This window comes from Saccopteryx leptura, chromosome 1 (genome assembly GCF_036850995.1).
Source record: "Saccopteryx leptura isolate mSacLep1 chromosome 1, mSacLep1_pri_phased_curated, whole genome shotgun sequence".
Classification (NCBI taxonomy): Eukaryota; Metazoa; Chordata; class Mammalia; order Chiroptera; family Emballonuridae; genus Saccopteryx; species Saccopteryx leptura.
In genome coordinates, this window is record NC_089503.1 from 316,340,166 (window position 1) to 316,354,490 (window position 14,325).

Consider the following 14,325-nt stretch of genomic DNA (forward strand, 5'->3'; position numbering starts at 1 on the left):
TTTTTTTTTAAGTCTTCTGAGTTGTTCAGCACTTAACTGGCTTATAAGAGATGTGCTCTGGTAAAGAAGATATTGCAAAGACTAACTTAACCATCAAATTGCGTTCCCTTGCCTGACCTGTGGTGGCATAGTGGATAAAGCGTCAACGTGGAACGCTGAGGTCGCCGGTTTGAAACCCTGCACTGTGTGGTAAAGGCACATATGGGAGTTGATGCTTCCTGCTCCTCCCCATCTCTCTCTCTCTCTCTCTCTCTCTCTCTCTTTCTCCTCCCCTCTGTAAAATTAATAAATAATAAATAAAAGAAATTGTGTTCCCTTGAACTGGTTACATCTAATAGAGGTACTGTTTCAGTGGCTCAGCAGAGTGGCTGGGCTAGATCCTGGGTTTCTCAAGTGTGGTCCAGGGTGCTGCAGCCCCAGGGGACTTAAAAGACCCGCTGAGTCAGAACTGGGAGGGAGCTGGTATGTTGTTTTGTTTTTTAAGATATAATCCACATGCTATCCAATTCACTTGTAGTCTACAATTCAGTCATTTTTAGTATATTCACAGTTGTGCAACCATCACCACTATCTAGTCCCAGGATATTTCCTGGGTTTTAACAAGTGGTTCTGATACACAAATTTGAGAACTACTGGGTTACATCTGGGCTCCCTTATAACTTTAACGTTTAAAGATAACCTAGGACACCCTTTGGGCACATTTCAGTGCAGGGAGAAACAGCGGTGACTGTCAGATGTACAGAACCTCGCCAGCCCTGTACATACATACATGTCTCATGTGAACCTGGCTGCACCCGGGAAGGTAGGTGGTGATTCTACTTCACAGCTGAGAAGACCCAGCCAGATTTAGACAACAGCCCCCGGGGCTTAGATGCATTTTGGGGAGGCCTAGGTCTACACAGGTTTGCTGGGGGATGCCGCTTGAAGGTAGGTAGGTGCCCACGGACTGGAATTGCCTAAAATCTTTTGAAAAAATTATTTACTTAAAACATAATCATGAAAACTCACTAACAACCAGGCTTATTTCAAACTGAATGATCTAGTGGTTTTATTAAAGTCAAGATTCCAAGATGAAAGACCCTTAATCCACATACAGGGAAATCTCATTCAACCTGTTGGCTCATGTGGAGGCCAAGTCAGGAGGGAATTCAACGTGAGGCTGTAAGCAAGAAAAGACATCTTGGGCCATCCCCCCACCCAAACAAATAATTTCCTTTCTCACATATGCGTTTCCGCCTTCCTCCCATTTTAACAACGAAGCATAAAAGCACAGCATGTTTACACACTCAACGCGTATATACAATAAGTGGTGTGGCATGTGTATTGGTCCACATCCTCCTCCTCCTGGAATAAAATCCCAAAGGTTTTCCCTTCTGGCAACGTTTTTTTTTCTAAGCTAGGGCATGACAGTAGTTCCTAAAAGACAATCTAAGTTCAAAGTAAAAAACTGAAACAGATCAAGAGTAGACAATAAGTAGGAATGAGGTCCTCGTAGGTAGCTTCCAGAGGAAAGTCTGCCCCCCCCCCCAGTTGAACAGTTGTCAGGTGACCGCTTTAAGACCGAATTATTTGACAAGAAGGGTGTTTGATCTGGTGGCAAAGGCATCATCTTTTTAACTGACTCCTTCATAACCACCGTCTTGTGTAGTCTGCCCTGGTGATGCTGGTTCAGGAACCTCTGGCTCAGATGTTTCTAATGCAATCCGTTCCCAAGAGGTGCCAACTTGGTGTGATGTTCCTTATGGCAGGTTCCTCTCAGAACCCCCCTTTTTCTAGTCTATAACTTTCTGCAGTGTCTTAGGCTTTACTTATACCCATCTGGTAATATGGAGTTCATTTGACCATGGACAGGAAAAGTCCATTGCATGAGAAGTGACTCACGGGCAGCTTCCCTCTCTGATGACCTTGCAGTCACAGGCTCTAGGAGCTGGCCGGAATGTGGGGACATACTTGACACCAGCGTGACTAATTGCAGAGCAAGGCGACAGAGTCCATGGTCCAGCATCGAGCTCCCACAAGACCAGGTGGCCTGCTGGGAGCCTGCCAACATTCAAACCTCAGACCTATTACTCTAGTTCCTTTCCGCTTTGGAGGGCTCTTTAAGAGGCTCTCAAGGGACAGTTTGGGAGACTATACAGCCCAGTGAAAGGCTTTCTTACTTGACAGGAAGGGGGTGGTGGTGGCTGAGAGCTAGCCTGAAATGCATCTCTTGTATTTAATTTTGCAAATGCATCATTTGATCGAACTGCAGCCACAGGTCCAATCCCCTTGCTGACTTGAGGACAGTGAGACCGGGCACAGACCGGGTGGCTTCTGTCACTCTCCAATAACAGTTCAAAAGCATAGCTTGTATGAGCGCTTCAAAAAAAGTTTAAGAAATCTTTGGGAGCAAAATAAGTTTCAATCACTAAGGTATCATCCCATGGCTGTAATATCTGTATTTCATTTGAAATTCCCTACGAGAGAAAAAGAAATAACAAGGTACAGATACATGCAAGAGGAAGACACGGGGGGGGGGGGGGAATAAATGTTAATATTGAACATGCAAATCAAATTTCAATAGAAATGCAAACTCATAAGCAACAGTGAAGAGCCAGCCACAAACACAGCTTTAGAAATTGTTTCCACTGGATATGGAGGAGGGTTAATCTGGAAACTGCTGATACATTGGATGGAAAGAGCACTCTAGAGTTTGACCCGCATGTATTCAATGTGTGCCACTGTGGTGCTTTTGCTAAAATAGATTTTGTAGAAATCACTTTAGTTATGCCTCAAAGTAGTGAAAAAAATCTCAACAGGTTTCAGCATTCTCATACAGAGAATCTGTTTGGAGAGCACAGGGCATCATGAGTACTGAAGCCCTAACTCACACACCTTCTGCAAAGTGGGGACTCCGAAGGCAAGACCGCATGTCCAGCACTCAGCAGAGGTGAAGTGTAGCTGCTGTTTTAGATTCACTGAGCCAAAGGCCAGGAATGCCACGGTAAGGGCACCTGCGGGCCGTGGGATGAATAGAAAACTGTAAACTCATATTCCTTCTATGTGTCTGCGGCTGCCTCCACTTCTGAAGCTCCACCTGCTGTGGAACTCTGCCCCCAACCCCAGGCCACTCGGTGTTCAGTGATTTGGCTTCTGCATGTGGTGTTTCAAGTTCTCCAGGGCTCAGAGACGGCAGGAGAACGTTTTTCCGCTGAGGATCAGGTCAGTACCAAGTCCATATAGGAAAAGGGAAAAGGAAGTCCCAGCATGCACCCTTCACCCAACTCCCCACAAGTCACCTCCCGAGAGGGACAGGATAGAACTTTGGCTACCTGGCCCGGAGAGCAGTGCTTCCTGGAAGGGTGGCTGCCAACACCTTGAAAGGCTTCTTCCATTCAAGTTCTATGGCCAGGTGTCAGCCAGCACTTGCGTTTTTGTATCTCAGAGTTTGTGGCTTACTAGGGTGCTTTGTAAAAAAAGAAGTAATTTTGTTTCCTGGTACCAAGATGAGAGGAAGCCTGAACAGAAGTCGAAAGATACTCATTTTTGAAACTGAATATAAAACTAAATTCTGGCTGTATTGGAAAACTGAACAGGATATATATATATATATAGATATAGATATATATATATATATATATATATATATAGAGAGAGAGAGAGAGAGAGAGAGATCTCCCCATATCCCCTAATAATCTCATTGAAAAGCTAGCATATTTGTAATATGTAAGCTTTTAAAGAATTCTGGCCTGTGATTAAAATCACCACATTATGACACTGTCAAATATATTTTTCAGAAGTCAGTCGTTATAACAACTGCCTAAGGACTGCCCTATGGAATGTCTTTTAATGGAAAAAAAGATTTTATTTCATTCTTCAAAAGTCTACTAACTAGTCTTTGTGATTAAAACAATAAAAATAGATCCTGGCTTAATTCTAGATAGATCTTTGAGGGAGAGAAAAATGACATTAGGAATACACCTTTGTTTTGTTAGTATCCTTATTTTCCACATAGATAGAAACCAAAATGATTTCTGATGATTTGTTCAGTCCTTTAAAAAGTCTGAATGTTAGCACAAACCTGACGCATTGGAAAACTCAAGTGGACGGGGCTATAGAATAGTTCTGCTTCTTTTTGTTGTCTGAATACTTCTCTGACATAGGTGTTTTAAATAACAGCCTTCTTTTGAAATAAGGAACCTCAGCTGTTCTCATAGGCAACGGCAAGGCCCAGCAAGACACTGCTGCAACGCTGGAGGTTGTTACCTACCAGACTCTAGGACCAACGCATTTCTTTAGACAAAACAAAACAAAACAAAAAGATAACCTTCTTATTAATGTCCTCAAAATTGACACCTAGGTTTCTTCCAAGAAAAACTACTTTTAATTCCAATTCCCATTTAAGAAACGTATGCATTTTTTGCCATCCCTGCATAACACAAGGGAGTGGCATATTCCTAGAAAAAATTAAAGATGGCCTTACAGGTCAAAATGTCACTTGTTACTCTTACTTTGTTACTGGTGCCATTTGTCACTCTAAAAAAATAAACATCACAGTAAGTTTACTCCCTAGTTACCAAGCACCTTGGAGCATGTTTTAAATTCAGTATCAGAAGTACCTTCTGGAGGATTTAAAGACAAAACAGTTAATCCCACCAAAACAATGGCCCATCTGTCCTGGGGAGCAGTGTCAGGGCTCAGTGTCCACTGGCACCGGACACCTGGGTGGACGCCTGCCTGCACAGCTTACTGCTCAATCCTGGGCAGTTCACTGAACCTCTCTGGCTGTTTCCTTATTAATAGGGCGGGGTCATGATGGTACCTAAATGTTTAAACCAGTGCCTGCTCACGCCAGGTGCTACCTATGTGTTGGATACAAAACAGCCAGACCACAGTGTGCATCTGTTCGTGTGGTTTACAAATGAGGTGTGAGCTCTAAAACCCCACCCCTGGCACACGTGTCTGAGTTCTGCAAAGCATTTTCACATTACTGCCATTGGCTCTCCAACACTTTGGAAGGCAGACAGGACAGAAGAGCACGACCCGTCCAGGCCCCACTGGGAGTGGCGGACAAGCCTCGGAGCTGGGCTGATTTCTGGCTCCAGTAGGGGCACCTCCTGAGCGCCTGACCTCTGAGAACAGAGAAGGGTGCCTACTCTCTCTTGCACGGGTTGAACTACCTCATCCTTCTGTGGAAGCTACCTCAGGACTGCAATTCTCCCAGGAACTGAGTTCCACAGTCTTTACACCCCAGGTGACCAGGGAGAAAACATTCCTGGAGAACCACGTTGGACATGAGCTTGGGGGCTCTGTTGGGCTTCCTGAACACTTTGATGGCATCTGTAGCACCGGGTCACATGGGCTCACGGCTCCAAGGTGACCCCTGACTCGGCTGTGCTGGGACCCTGCTTTGGAATGCGAAATTGTGCAGGGGGAGGCAATGCTGAGCATGAGCTGGGCGCTGTCAGAGAATGCGGGAATGTTCAAACCCAACCCTATCACACGAACTCTGGGACGAGTGCTGGGGAGGGGGGGAGGCAAGCATCCAGATAGTCTGACACCTGACCTCAGCAGTGCAGAATGGCTGGTGATCACACCCTGACCCAGTCATGTACTGGAACCCTGGAGACTTCAGTGAGGTAGATGGTATCAGCCCCATTTTACAGGTGGGCAAACTGAGGCAGAATGAAATGCAATAGCTCGCTTTTAATAACAGCATACAAAATCTAGTGAAAGCCCCGAAGTAGTCCCCTGTTCTGGAGTCCAGTGCAAACCCTTGGAGCACAGAATAAAAACAGACGGAGAACAAGCCCCTCCAATTCCTTTTCTCCACCCCGAAGAGGACTTCTCAACACAGCAGGAACCCCTAGGATAATCCCGGGGACTTCAAACAGAGTAACATAGCAACAGACCTGGTGGACAGTTCATCCCCATTGAGCCGGGGGACACTCCTGCTCTTGAAAAGGCTTGTGGCTCTGAGAGGAGCACACAGGTCATCACAGGTGGAAATCCCAGCTGGCACAAGGCCGTGGGGGACACTCACACACCAGGACCAGACCGGCCGCATGGAAGCCAATTTCCCTTTGCCTTAGTGAGCTGGTTTGAGAAATGGGACCAGCACACTCAGGCAAAGAAAGTAAGCTCTAGAAAACCAAAGATGAAACACCCTATCCCCTCCCGGCCCTCAGAGGATGTTCTACCAGAACCTTCCTGGGAGCATGCCAGCCCCACCCCACACCATCCCTCTTTGGCATAGATCCCACCCTTCTTCCATCTGGCTCCCCAGCCCTCCCATCTGCCCTCAGAGTCCACATTCTGGGGTTGCGCCACCCGAGGCCCAGAGCAGGATGTCTCCAGGTTGGAGGTGTATCTCCAGGTTGGAGGTGTGTATGTTGGCGGTGCTCTTTGGATGGAAGCAAAGGCCATTCTGGCAGGATCAGGGCCTGTCTGCTCAGCCTGAGGCCTTTCTGGAACCGAATGTGGGGTGCCGTGTTCCCAGCCCAGAGTAACGCCATCAAACAGCCATGTTCCCCATCTCCCCAGGGTAACCCCTTTAGGACCAAGCTAGGGAGGACGAACGTGTCAGGACCAACGCAGATGCTGAAGTTCATTGGCACAGCATTGCAAAATCTGAAACCATTTTTCTTAAGAAGTGTTGGCAGCAGGCACACAGAACGCTGAAGCTGGGCGGTCTCCATCTGCTGTCTGTCGGGGTGTGCACATCGGGTCGGCAGGTCTGGACACACTGGACGCTGGCTGCTCCTTTGCTCTCTCTTATGACCTCATGGCATCTGCGGTCCTCTCTGGACCAGAGGGCTCTCCAGAGACGGGCTGGGGGTGATGGGTGGCTGGGCGCAGGGCAGGAGCAGAGCCAGCAGGAAGGAGAAAGAGGCACTTCAGTTTGGGCTGGTGTTCGTGGAGTTGGCCCAGGCCCCAGGGGTAGAGTGGCCCTGCCTGGCTCCGGCTCCGGCGCTGGGTTGTCACAGAAGACCCCGGTGGCGGTGGACAGGTAGGCACTTGGCAGCACTCCCAGGGCTGGGCAGGGCCTGGCAGGGCCAGGGGCTCGTGCGGGCTCCGCACACGGTTAGGTCATCAGGATGGGTTTCTGCCGAACTTCTAGGATGTCTGAGTGGGGGGGGGGGGAACGGATGAGACAAGGAAAGGAACACCCAAGTGCTAGGCTAACAGCAGCTGCATTCAGGAAGCAAGCCCACACTAAGTAATTCATATGCACTTCCTCTTTTAAAGTCCTAGACTGCAGCGCTGCGATCTTCCCCATGGTGCAGACAGGGCCACAGCCTGGCACAGCTGCATAGTCGGGCCTGCCTGGGAGACTGGCCCATTAAGGAGAGGCCCCAGAGCCTCACCTCCCCCTGGGAACACACACCCAAGGCTCCTCCAGGACACTACACAAAGGGATGCCTTTAGAGGCTTAGCTTTCCCACAGGTCCCACATGAAGTGTGAACTGGGAGATCTGACTTGAAATGATGAGACAGGGTTGGACAGCCCCCAAGAACTGACCTCAGGTACCCAGGGCCCTGGAATCAAACTGGCTGCTAAGAAATGATATTAGTTTCCCACATCAAACAACATCACCTGTTAAGATCCGATGCAGCGGCAAAGTGACGTAGGTTAAGTGTGCATAGAGAAGGAAATTTCCATCTGCTCTGTTCAGCTTCAGCCAGGACCCAACCAGGGACCGCCCCGTGCCAGACAAGGACCGAGACCGCAGGTTGGTGGCATTGTGCAGATCAGCTACAGGGGAGGAGGCTCGATTAGGGAGGAGAGGGAACACCTCCCACTCCAGGTGACTCCTTCCCAGACCATCCGCGCCCTCTGCTGGGCATCTGATTACCCTGACCTGCAGCACGTGCCCTCTCCAACCTCTCTGCCCTGTCCTTCAGGGCTAGCACCCACCTCCGCTGAGCTCTCCCCAACCCCCTTCTCCATACTGGAGTCCCCTCTGTGGGGTCTGGCACATCAGCACACTGTCACTTCTCTGCTTCCCCATGGCTCTGTCACTGGAACTAGGCACCACCAGCCTGCAGGACACTGGACTAGGCTGGCATGACTCATCAGTGCCACTCAGTCTTATGGGTCATCCAGGGAGGCAGACAGGATGGTTGTCAGCACTTTCCTACAGATACAGAAATGAGCTGAGACAAGGAGGGCACTTTCTAAGCTCACACAAGGGTGGGAAGGCCAGTGCTGGAGTCTCTAGCCCTAGCCAGGGTTCGGTAGGGCCCTCGGCTTCTGCATCCCACTCAGTGCCAGAGCCACAGCTCTGTCCTGGGCTGTGCGGGCCAGCAGTGAATCCTGTCATTTTGTCATCTGTCCAGCAAACACACATGGAGCTCTGAGGACAATGGCACATGACCTACTCAGGGCCTCAACAGCGCAGAGTTGACTGGAACTCCCAACAGCTCCTGTCAGCAAGCTCCGCCCTCCTATAGTCCATTTTCCATATTATCCAGATTTGAATATCTGAATATAATCTGATCTTGTCAAGCCCTTGCTTAAAACCCTCCCCTGGCTTTCCATAGCTCCTACGACAAACAAAATGACTACCCCTCTGCTGCAGATTACTGAGGCGGGGCCGACCCCACGCAAAGGCGCAGGCTTGCTGGGAGAGACTGCAAGCTGAGGGTCAGATCACAGACAGGCCTGGGCTCCAGGAAGCTGAAGCACTGAGCACCATAGCCCTCAGGAGACTGCACAGAACAAGGAGTCGGGGCTGGGAACACCCTGTGTCTGAGATCCCCCACTGAAAGCTCTAGAGCAGGGGTCCCCAAACTTTTTACACAGGGGCCCAGTTCACTGTCCCTCAGACCGTTGGAGGGCTGGACTATAAAAAAAACTATGGCCTGACCAGGCGGTGGCACAGTGGATAGAGCGTCGGACTGGGATGCCGAGGACCCAGGTACGAGACCGCGAGGTTGCCAGTTTGAGCGCGGGCTCATCTGGTTTGAGCAAAAGCTCACCAGCTTGGACCCAAGGTCGCTGGCTTGAGCAAGAGGTCACTCGGTCTGCTGAAGGCCCACGGTCAAGGCACATATGAGAAAGCAATCAATGAACAACTAAGGTGTCGCAATGCGCAACAAAAAACTAATGATTGATGCTTCTCATCTCTCTCCATTCCTATCTGTCTGTCCCTGTCTATCCCTCTCTCTGACTCTCTCTGTCTCAATTAAAAAAAAAAAGTATGAAAAAAAACCCAACAACAACAAAAAAAAACCAACAAAAAAAACTATGAACAAATCCCTATGCACACTGCACATATCTTAAAGTAAAAAAACAAAACGGGAACAAATACAGTATTTAAAATAAAGAACAAGTAAATTTAAACCAACAAACTGACCAGTATTTCAATGGGAACTATGGGCCTGCTTTTGGCTAATGAGATGGTCAATGTCCGATTCCATATTTGTCACTGTTAGCTGTAACAAGTAATATGACGTGCTTCCGGAACCATGACGCATGCGTCCTGCATCACCGGAAGTAGTACTGTACGTGAGCGATGCCGCGCTTTGTGGCACCAGCACATACAGTACTCCACACTGACCACCAATGAAAGAGGTGCCCCTTCCAGAAGTGCGGCGGGGGCCGAATAAATGGCCTCAGGGTGCCGCAGTTTGGGGACCCCTGCTCTAGAGGGATGGCAAACTGGCCAAAGACAGTACTGAGGAGTGAAGCCAGCAGATCTGAAGTCACAAGAGACATGAATGAAACAGAGTCTTCCTCTACCTATGGCCTGCTGTGTGGAAAAGTCAGACAATCGACCTTAGCCAGTGCATGTGCCCCTGAAATTGTTTCCTCACATCCGAACAGAGACCACTAGGAGGGGGCTCCTCAAGATTGGGATCTGTCCACAGCGCCGCCCCCACCCTGGACAGGTACCCAGGGCACAGCTCTCTAGGTGTGACTGAAGGAGTAAATGCCAGGAGGAGACTGAAAGGCCGCAGGCAGGCCCTCAGAGCACAAAGGGGCCAGTCACCTCCACCATCGTCCTCCCGGAAGAACTCCTCGCTGTCATTGGCTGAATGAGATTTCTTCATCTCGGCAATCCGGTTCCGTGGCACCTTCCTCTTGAGGGACGGGGAAAAGAAGGTGGGCCGGTTGTTTCGCTCTGGGGTGGGGGGTGTACTGAAGGAGGTCACCTGAGGACAAAGAGCCGTAGTCACCAGAGCAACACACTGACCACCCGGGGTCCCCAAGCCCACTCATCTCCTGCCCTCAAACTAAAATGGACACAGCACCAGAAGGCAGCACTGGGCTGAAGGAGAGGGGACTTGGCTGTGGTGACTGTCCCACCTCCTGAGTGCTAAGTGGGCATTAGGGGATGATTTCAGAGCAGGGGCCAGCAGAACAACCTCTTGCAGACCTCGGACACTGACGGGGTTGTCCCAGTACAACCTGGCTGCTAAGGCTGCTTAGGCACCTACCACAGGACAGGATCCACAGAACCTCCCATGAGACAGGACCCAGTATCAACCCCATCGGACCAACGAGGAACTACGGTGGACACCAACTCTGACTTGTCCAAGGCCACCCAGCAGAATGATGCCAAAACTGGGATTGGAACTTGGGTCTTCTGTCCCCTAAGGCTGGGCTCTGCACCCTGATTTCTTTTCTTGGCTAGTATGCCCCATGCCCCTCACCCAGCATTCTTTCATAGACATGCTTCTGTCCCCTCTTCTCTCTTCTAACCACACTGTCCAGTTCACCAAACATTCTCCACACTCTCTTGGGGCCAGGCAGGCACAACACTAAACACAGATAGGTACACGACATTGGTCCCTGCCCTCAAGGAGCTCACAGTCTGCTGGGGCAACAGACCCAGAAAGTGACAACCACAGACTGCATGTTGGCTGCTGAGACAGAAAAAGAGAAGCACAGGATACAGGGAAGCACAGAGGCAAAAGCCTGAGAAATCAGAAAAGGCTTCCTGGAGGAGATGCCGCTGGAGCTGGGTCTTGAAGGACGAGTAGGAGTTCGCCAGGTGAAGAAGGGGGGGAAGGGCGTTCCAGGCAGAGGGAACTTGGCCCATCTCCTCCCTCCTCCCCATGCAAACAAGAATCTGAGGAACAAGATGAGCTGGGACTGAGACTTCGGGAGCCCCATCAGCCTCCTCGTCATGGCTCCGACGTCCACCAAAGTCCCGGCGGCTGCTGGCTCCAGATGGTCCTCCCACAAGTCAGGGAAGGTTTTTAAAAGATAAAAAACAAACACCAGAAACCACAATACACACAGAATCTGCATTTGTCATGCGCTGATTACAAATTACACCCCCATGGAAAAGGAGGGTAAGCAACAGTGAGCACAGAGGTGGGGGGGGGTGCTGAGCAGTCCCCAGGAAGTCAAGTCCTGCCACTGACAGCTGTGTGGCCCTGGGAAGTCCCTCCTCTTGATCCCATGGCCACCCTGCTACTATCGGTCAGGGCCTTTCACAGGTATGGCCTCCTTCACCCCCCACAGCCTTCCTAAGAGGGTGATACATTCACTCCCATTATCAAGATGGGAAAATCAAGGCTCAGGCAGGTCTAGTAAATCACTGTTTTTCAACCAATGGTCCACAGACTGACTCTATAATCTTCATACGTCAGGGTGGTTAACTCTTTTGCATACTGGCACGAAATTTCTGGCAGGCTGGCACCAGTCTATGGAGCAGCAGTTGAAAAACACTAACATATCTGTAATCATTCAGCAAACAACTGGCTGGAATTGGCACCCAGGTCTGTCCAGCCCAGAGCCTAGGCCTCACCTTCACAAGGATTTCACATAACACCTTTTGTCAGGGTCTCAGTGGGCAATTAGGACCAAGGAGAAAAATCAGGCTCCTTATCTCAGAAATGAGCTCAGAAACATAGACAACTTCTATTGCAATGAGTGAGAGAGAGGCCCTGGCCTGGGATTCTCATCCGTCTTTTTTTTTTAAATACCATTTATTTAGTTCTGCTTATAGACACATTCATTGCAGAAGATACACAACATAAAAAGGTATAAAGAAGATAAAGAAGACCCCCCGCCAGCCACCTGGTTAATGCTATTTGACAGAATTAGAAACATGGCAAATACACTCTCCCTCAGCAGCCATCAGTGGCAAGGCATTATTTACATTCTTAAGAGTCGTTTCCCACATAGATCGCCGGCAAACCATCACTACAGGGGCTGCTCCCTGAGTACCCCCGAGGGCCAACCCCGTGCAGGTGCCTGAGGTGCAGCGGCTCCCCTGAGCTCCCAGCACAGAAAGGAGCAGGTGCTTTCACCCCATCTCAGGATGAGCAAACTGAGGCTCAGAGAAGAAAAGAGACTTGTCCAAAGGTCACGCAGCAGCAGCACCCAAATTCCAGCCCATGGTATCTCACCCTCATCCCCTTTCCTGGAGAGGCTAATAAGCAAGGCTGCTGTTCCACCCTAATATGCTAACTTACCTGTCCTGGTCCAAGACCCCGTGGCTCTGAGCAGCCTCCTCTAGAAGACCCAAGTGGTGCAAAGCAGACTAGTGGGCTGAAGACTTTCTCCTGCCTAAGCCCTGGGCCCCACTGCAGGCTCTGGGAATAAAGCTGCTGCTGACCTGGGGTTGTACCCCTAGGAAGAATGGGAGCCTAGAAAGAATAGGGCTGCAAGGCTCAGTGCTATCACACCAGAGTCGTGGGACCTGCAGCAGCATAAGCAAGTCTGGCAACGTTGGGTTCCTAGGTCTGGGGAGGAAAGCTGACTCCTACCCACAAGATTGCAGGTGGGCTCCCAGCAGTACACACCTTGTAAACAGTGGGCCAGGAAAAAGTAGAGCCAGACAGCCCCGGGCCTCTGTGCTCTTTGACTGAACCTCACAGAACAGGAGGGGAGGCCAGCTCATCTTTGCCCCACCTCACTCAATGCAAAGGCCTTTCACCTGCCCACACTTGCCCAGCAGGTCCAATGAGGCAGGCGCCAGGACCTAGTAAACTCTGCCTGGCTGCAGTGACAGCTCCAGGGAAGCAGAAAGAGCTCTGGCCCAGGCACTAACCTGCTGTGTGACCCTGGGCAAGTGACTTGCCCTCTCTGAACCTCGGTGTTCTCAGCAGAGAGTTGGGGATAATGACACCTACCTCACTCGGGGCTGTAAGGATCAGGGCGATGATGGGAAGCAGATTCAAGGAACAGGAGGCCCCTACCCAAGCGGCGCAGCCCTTACCCGCTCATGCATGGGAGAAGCAGGGCTGGAGTCCTCTTCAGTCCCACAGGGGGACGTGTCACCAGTGGACACACGGCTGACTGCCATCTCCGCATGGCCCTTGCCCTGTGGCCCCTTCATGCGCACAAACTCCATGTTGTTGTACTTGTAGAAGCCAAATGACATCTTCTGTGCCATGCGGGCGGCCACGCTTACCTGTGGGCAGGTGGGAGATGGCCTGAGCCAGGTTGGTGGGGAGGATTTCCCTTGGGGACATGAGCAGCAAGCATGGTTATTCCTTAAGGATTAGTCTCCTCAGGGTGAGACTGCACCCCAGCTCAGGGCAGTGCTGAACACTTGGGGTCCCCAGCTGACACTCCCCTCGTTGCCTAATGAGCCACACCCACAGCAGGCCCAGGGCCAGGCTGGGAACACAACTCTAGCTCCAAGAGCCTGAGCCTACCTCCCTGTTGCCCCTTCCCAAGTTTTGAGGAAGGCGAGCCTCAGGATGGTACCCAGCTCAGGAGAAGGGCCATCCACCTGGTTCCTCTCCCTTCAGGCCAGCCAGACAGGGGCTGACCTGAGGAGTGCTCTCACTTGGAGTGACCGTGAAGAATGTCACATAAAGTGTGCCCTAAATCACCTTAGCGGGACCCCAGGGCTGCAGGTGCTCTAAGGGGCAGTTACAGAAGGGATGGGGTGTCTCCCTAGGCCTACCCAGCACTCACCCTGTTGTCATACACTTTCTTGAGTGCCTCGTAGCGAATGGAACCCTGAAAGATGACTCCCTGGAACATGTTGGTTTTGTCACTGGCCACCAGCTCCACACAGACCATCTCTCCTTCCCCCACAGTCATGTCACTGAACACCTGGGGTGGGCACAAGGTAAAAAGGGGAACATCAACTGTTCACTGCCCACCACCTGCCTGGCCCAGCTCCATACACTCCCTCACTCACCAGCATTGCCCAGGAGAATGGCTCATAAAACCCATTTTGTAAATGAGAACACTGAGCCACAGCTGTCGAGATACCTGTGGCTACCCAGATCTCCTACCCTCCGCTGAGCCCAGCACTGGAAAAAGGACAGCCTAAATGCAGGGCAAGGGCATTGCATTGGGGGCGTTCGTGACTGTGACTCTGGGGGATGTACTCCCCTAGGACTGTCCCTCATCACACTTCCAGGCTAAGG

General features: G+C 50.7%; 1 protein-coding gene across 1 annotated transcript in view; it reads right to left on the reverse strand.

The window, feature by feature from the left end:
* Positions 1-1,783: 1,783 nt before the first annotated feature.
* The window catches only part of KIAA0930 (KIAA0930 ortholog), a 46,812-nt gene continuing 34,270 nt past the window's right edge, over positions 1,784-14,325 (reverse strand). The window contains exons 6-10 of the mRNA XM_066358651.1: positions 13,865-14,005; positions 13,158-13,352; positions 9,975-10,137; positions 7,577-7,735; positions 1,784-7,104 (exon numbers count right to left, since the gene is read on the reverse strand). Of these exons, the coding sequence (XP_066214748.1) occupies positions 7,064-7,104; positions 7,577-7,735; positions 9,975-10,137; positions 13,158-13,352; positions 13,865-14,005 (699 nt within the window). The 3' untranslated portion in view covers positions 1,784-7,063. The remainder of the gene's footprint in view (positions 7,105-7,576; positions 7,736-9,974; positions 10,138-13,157; positions 13,353-13,864; positions 14,006-14,325) is intronic.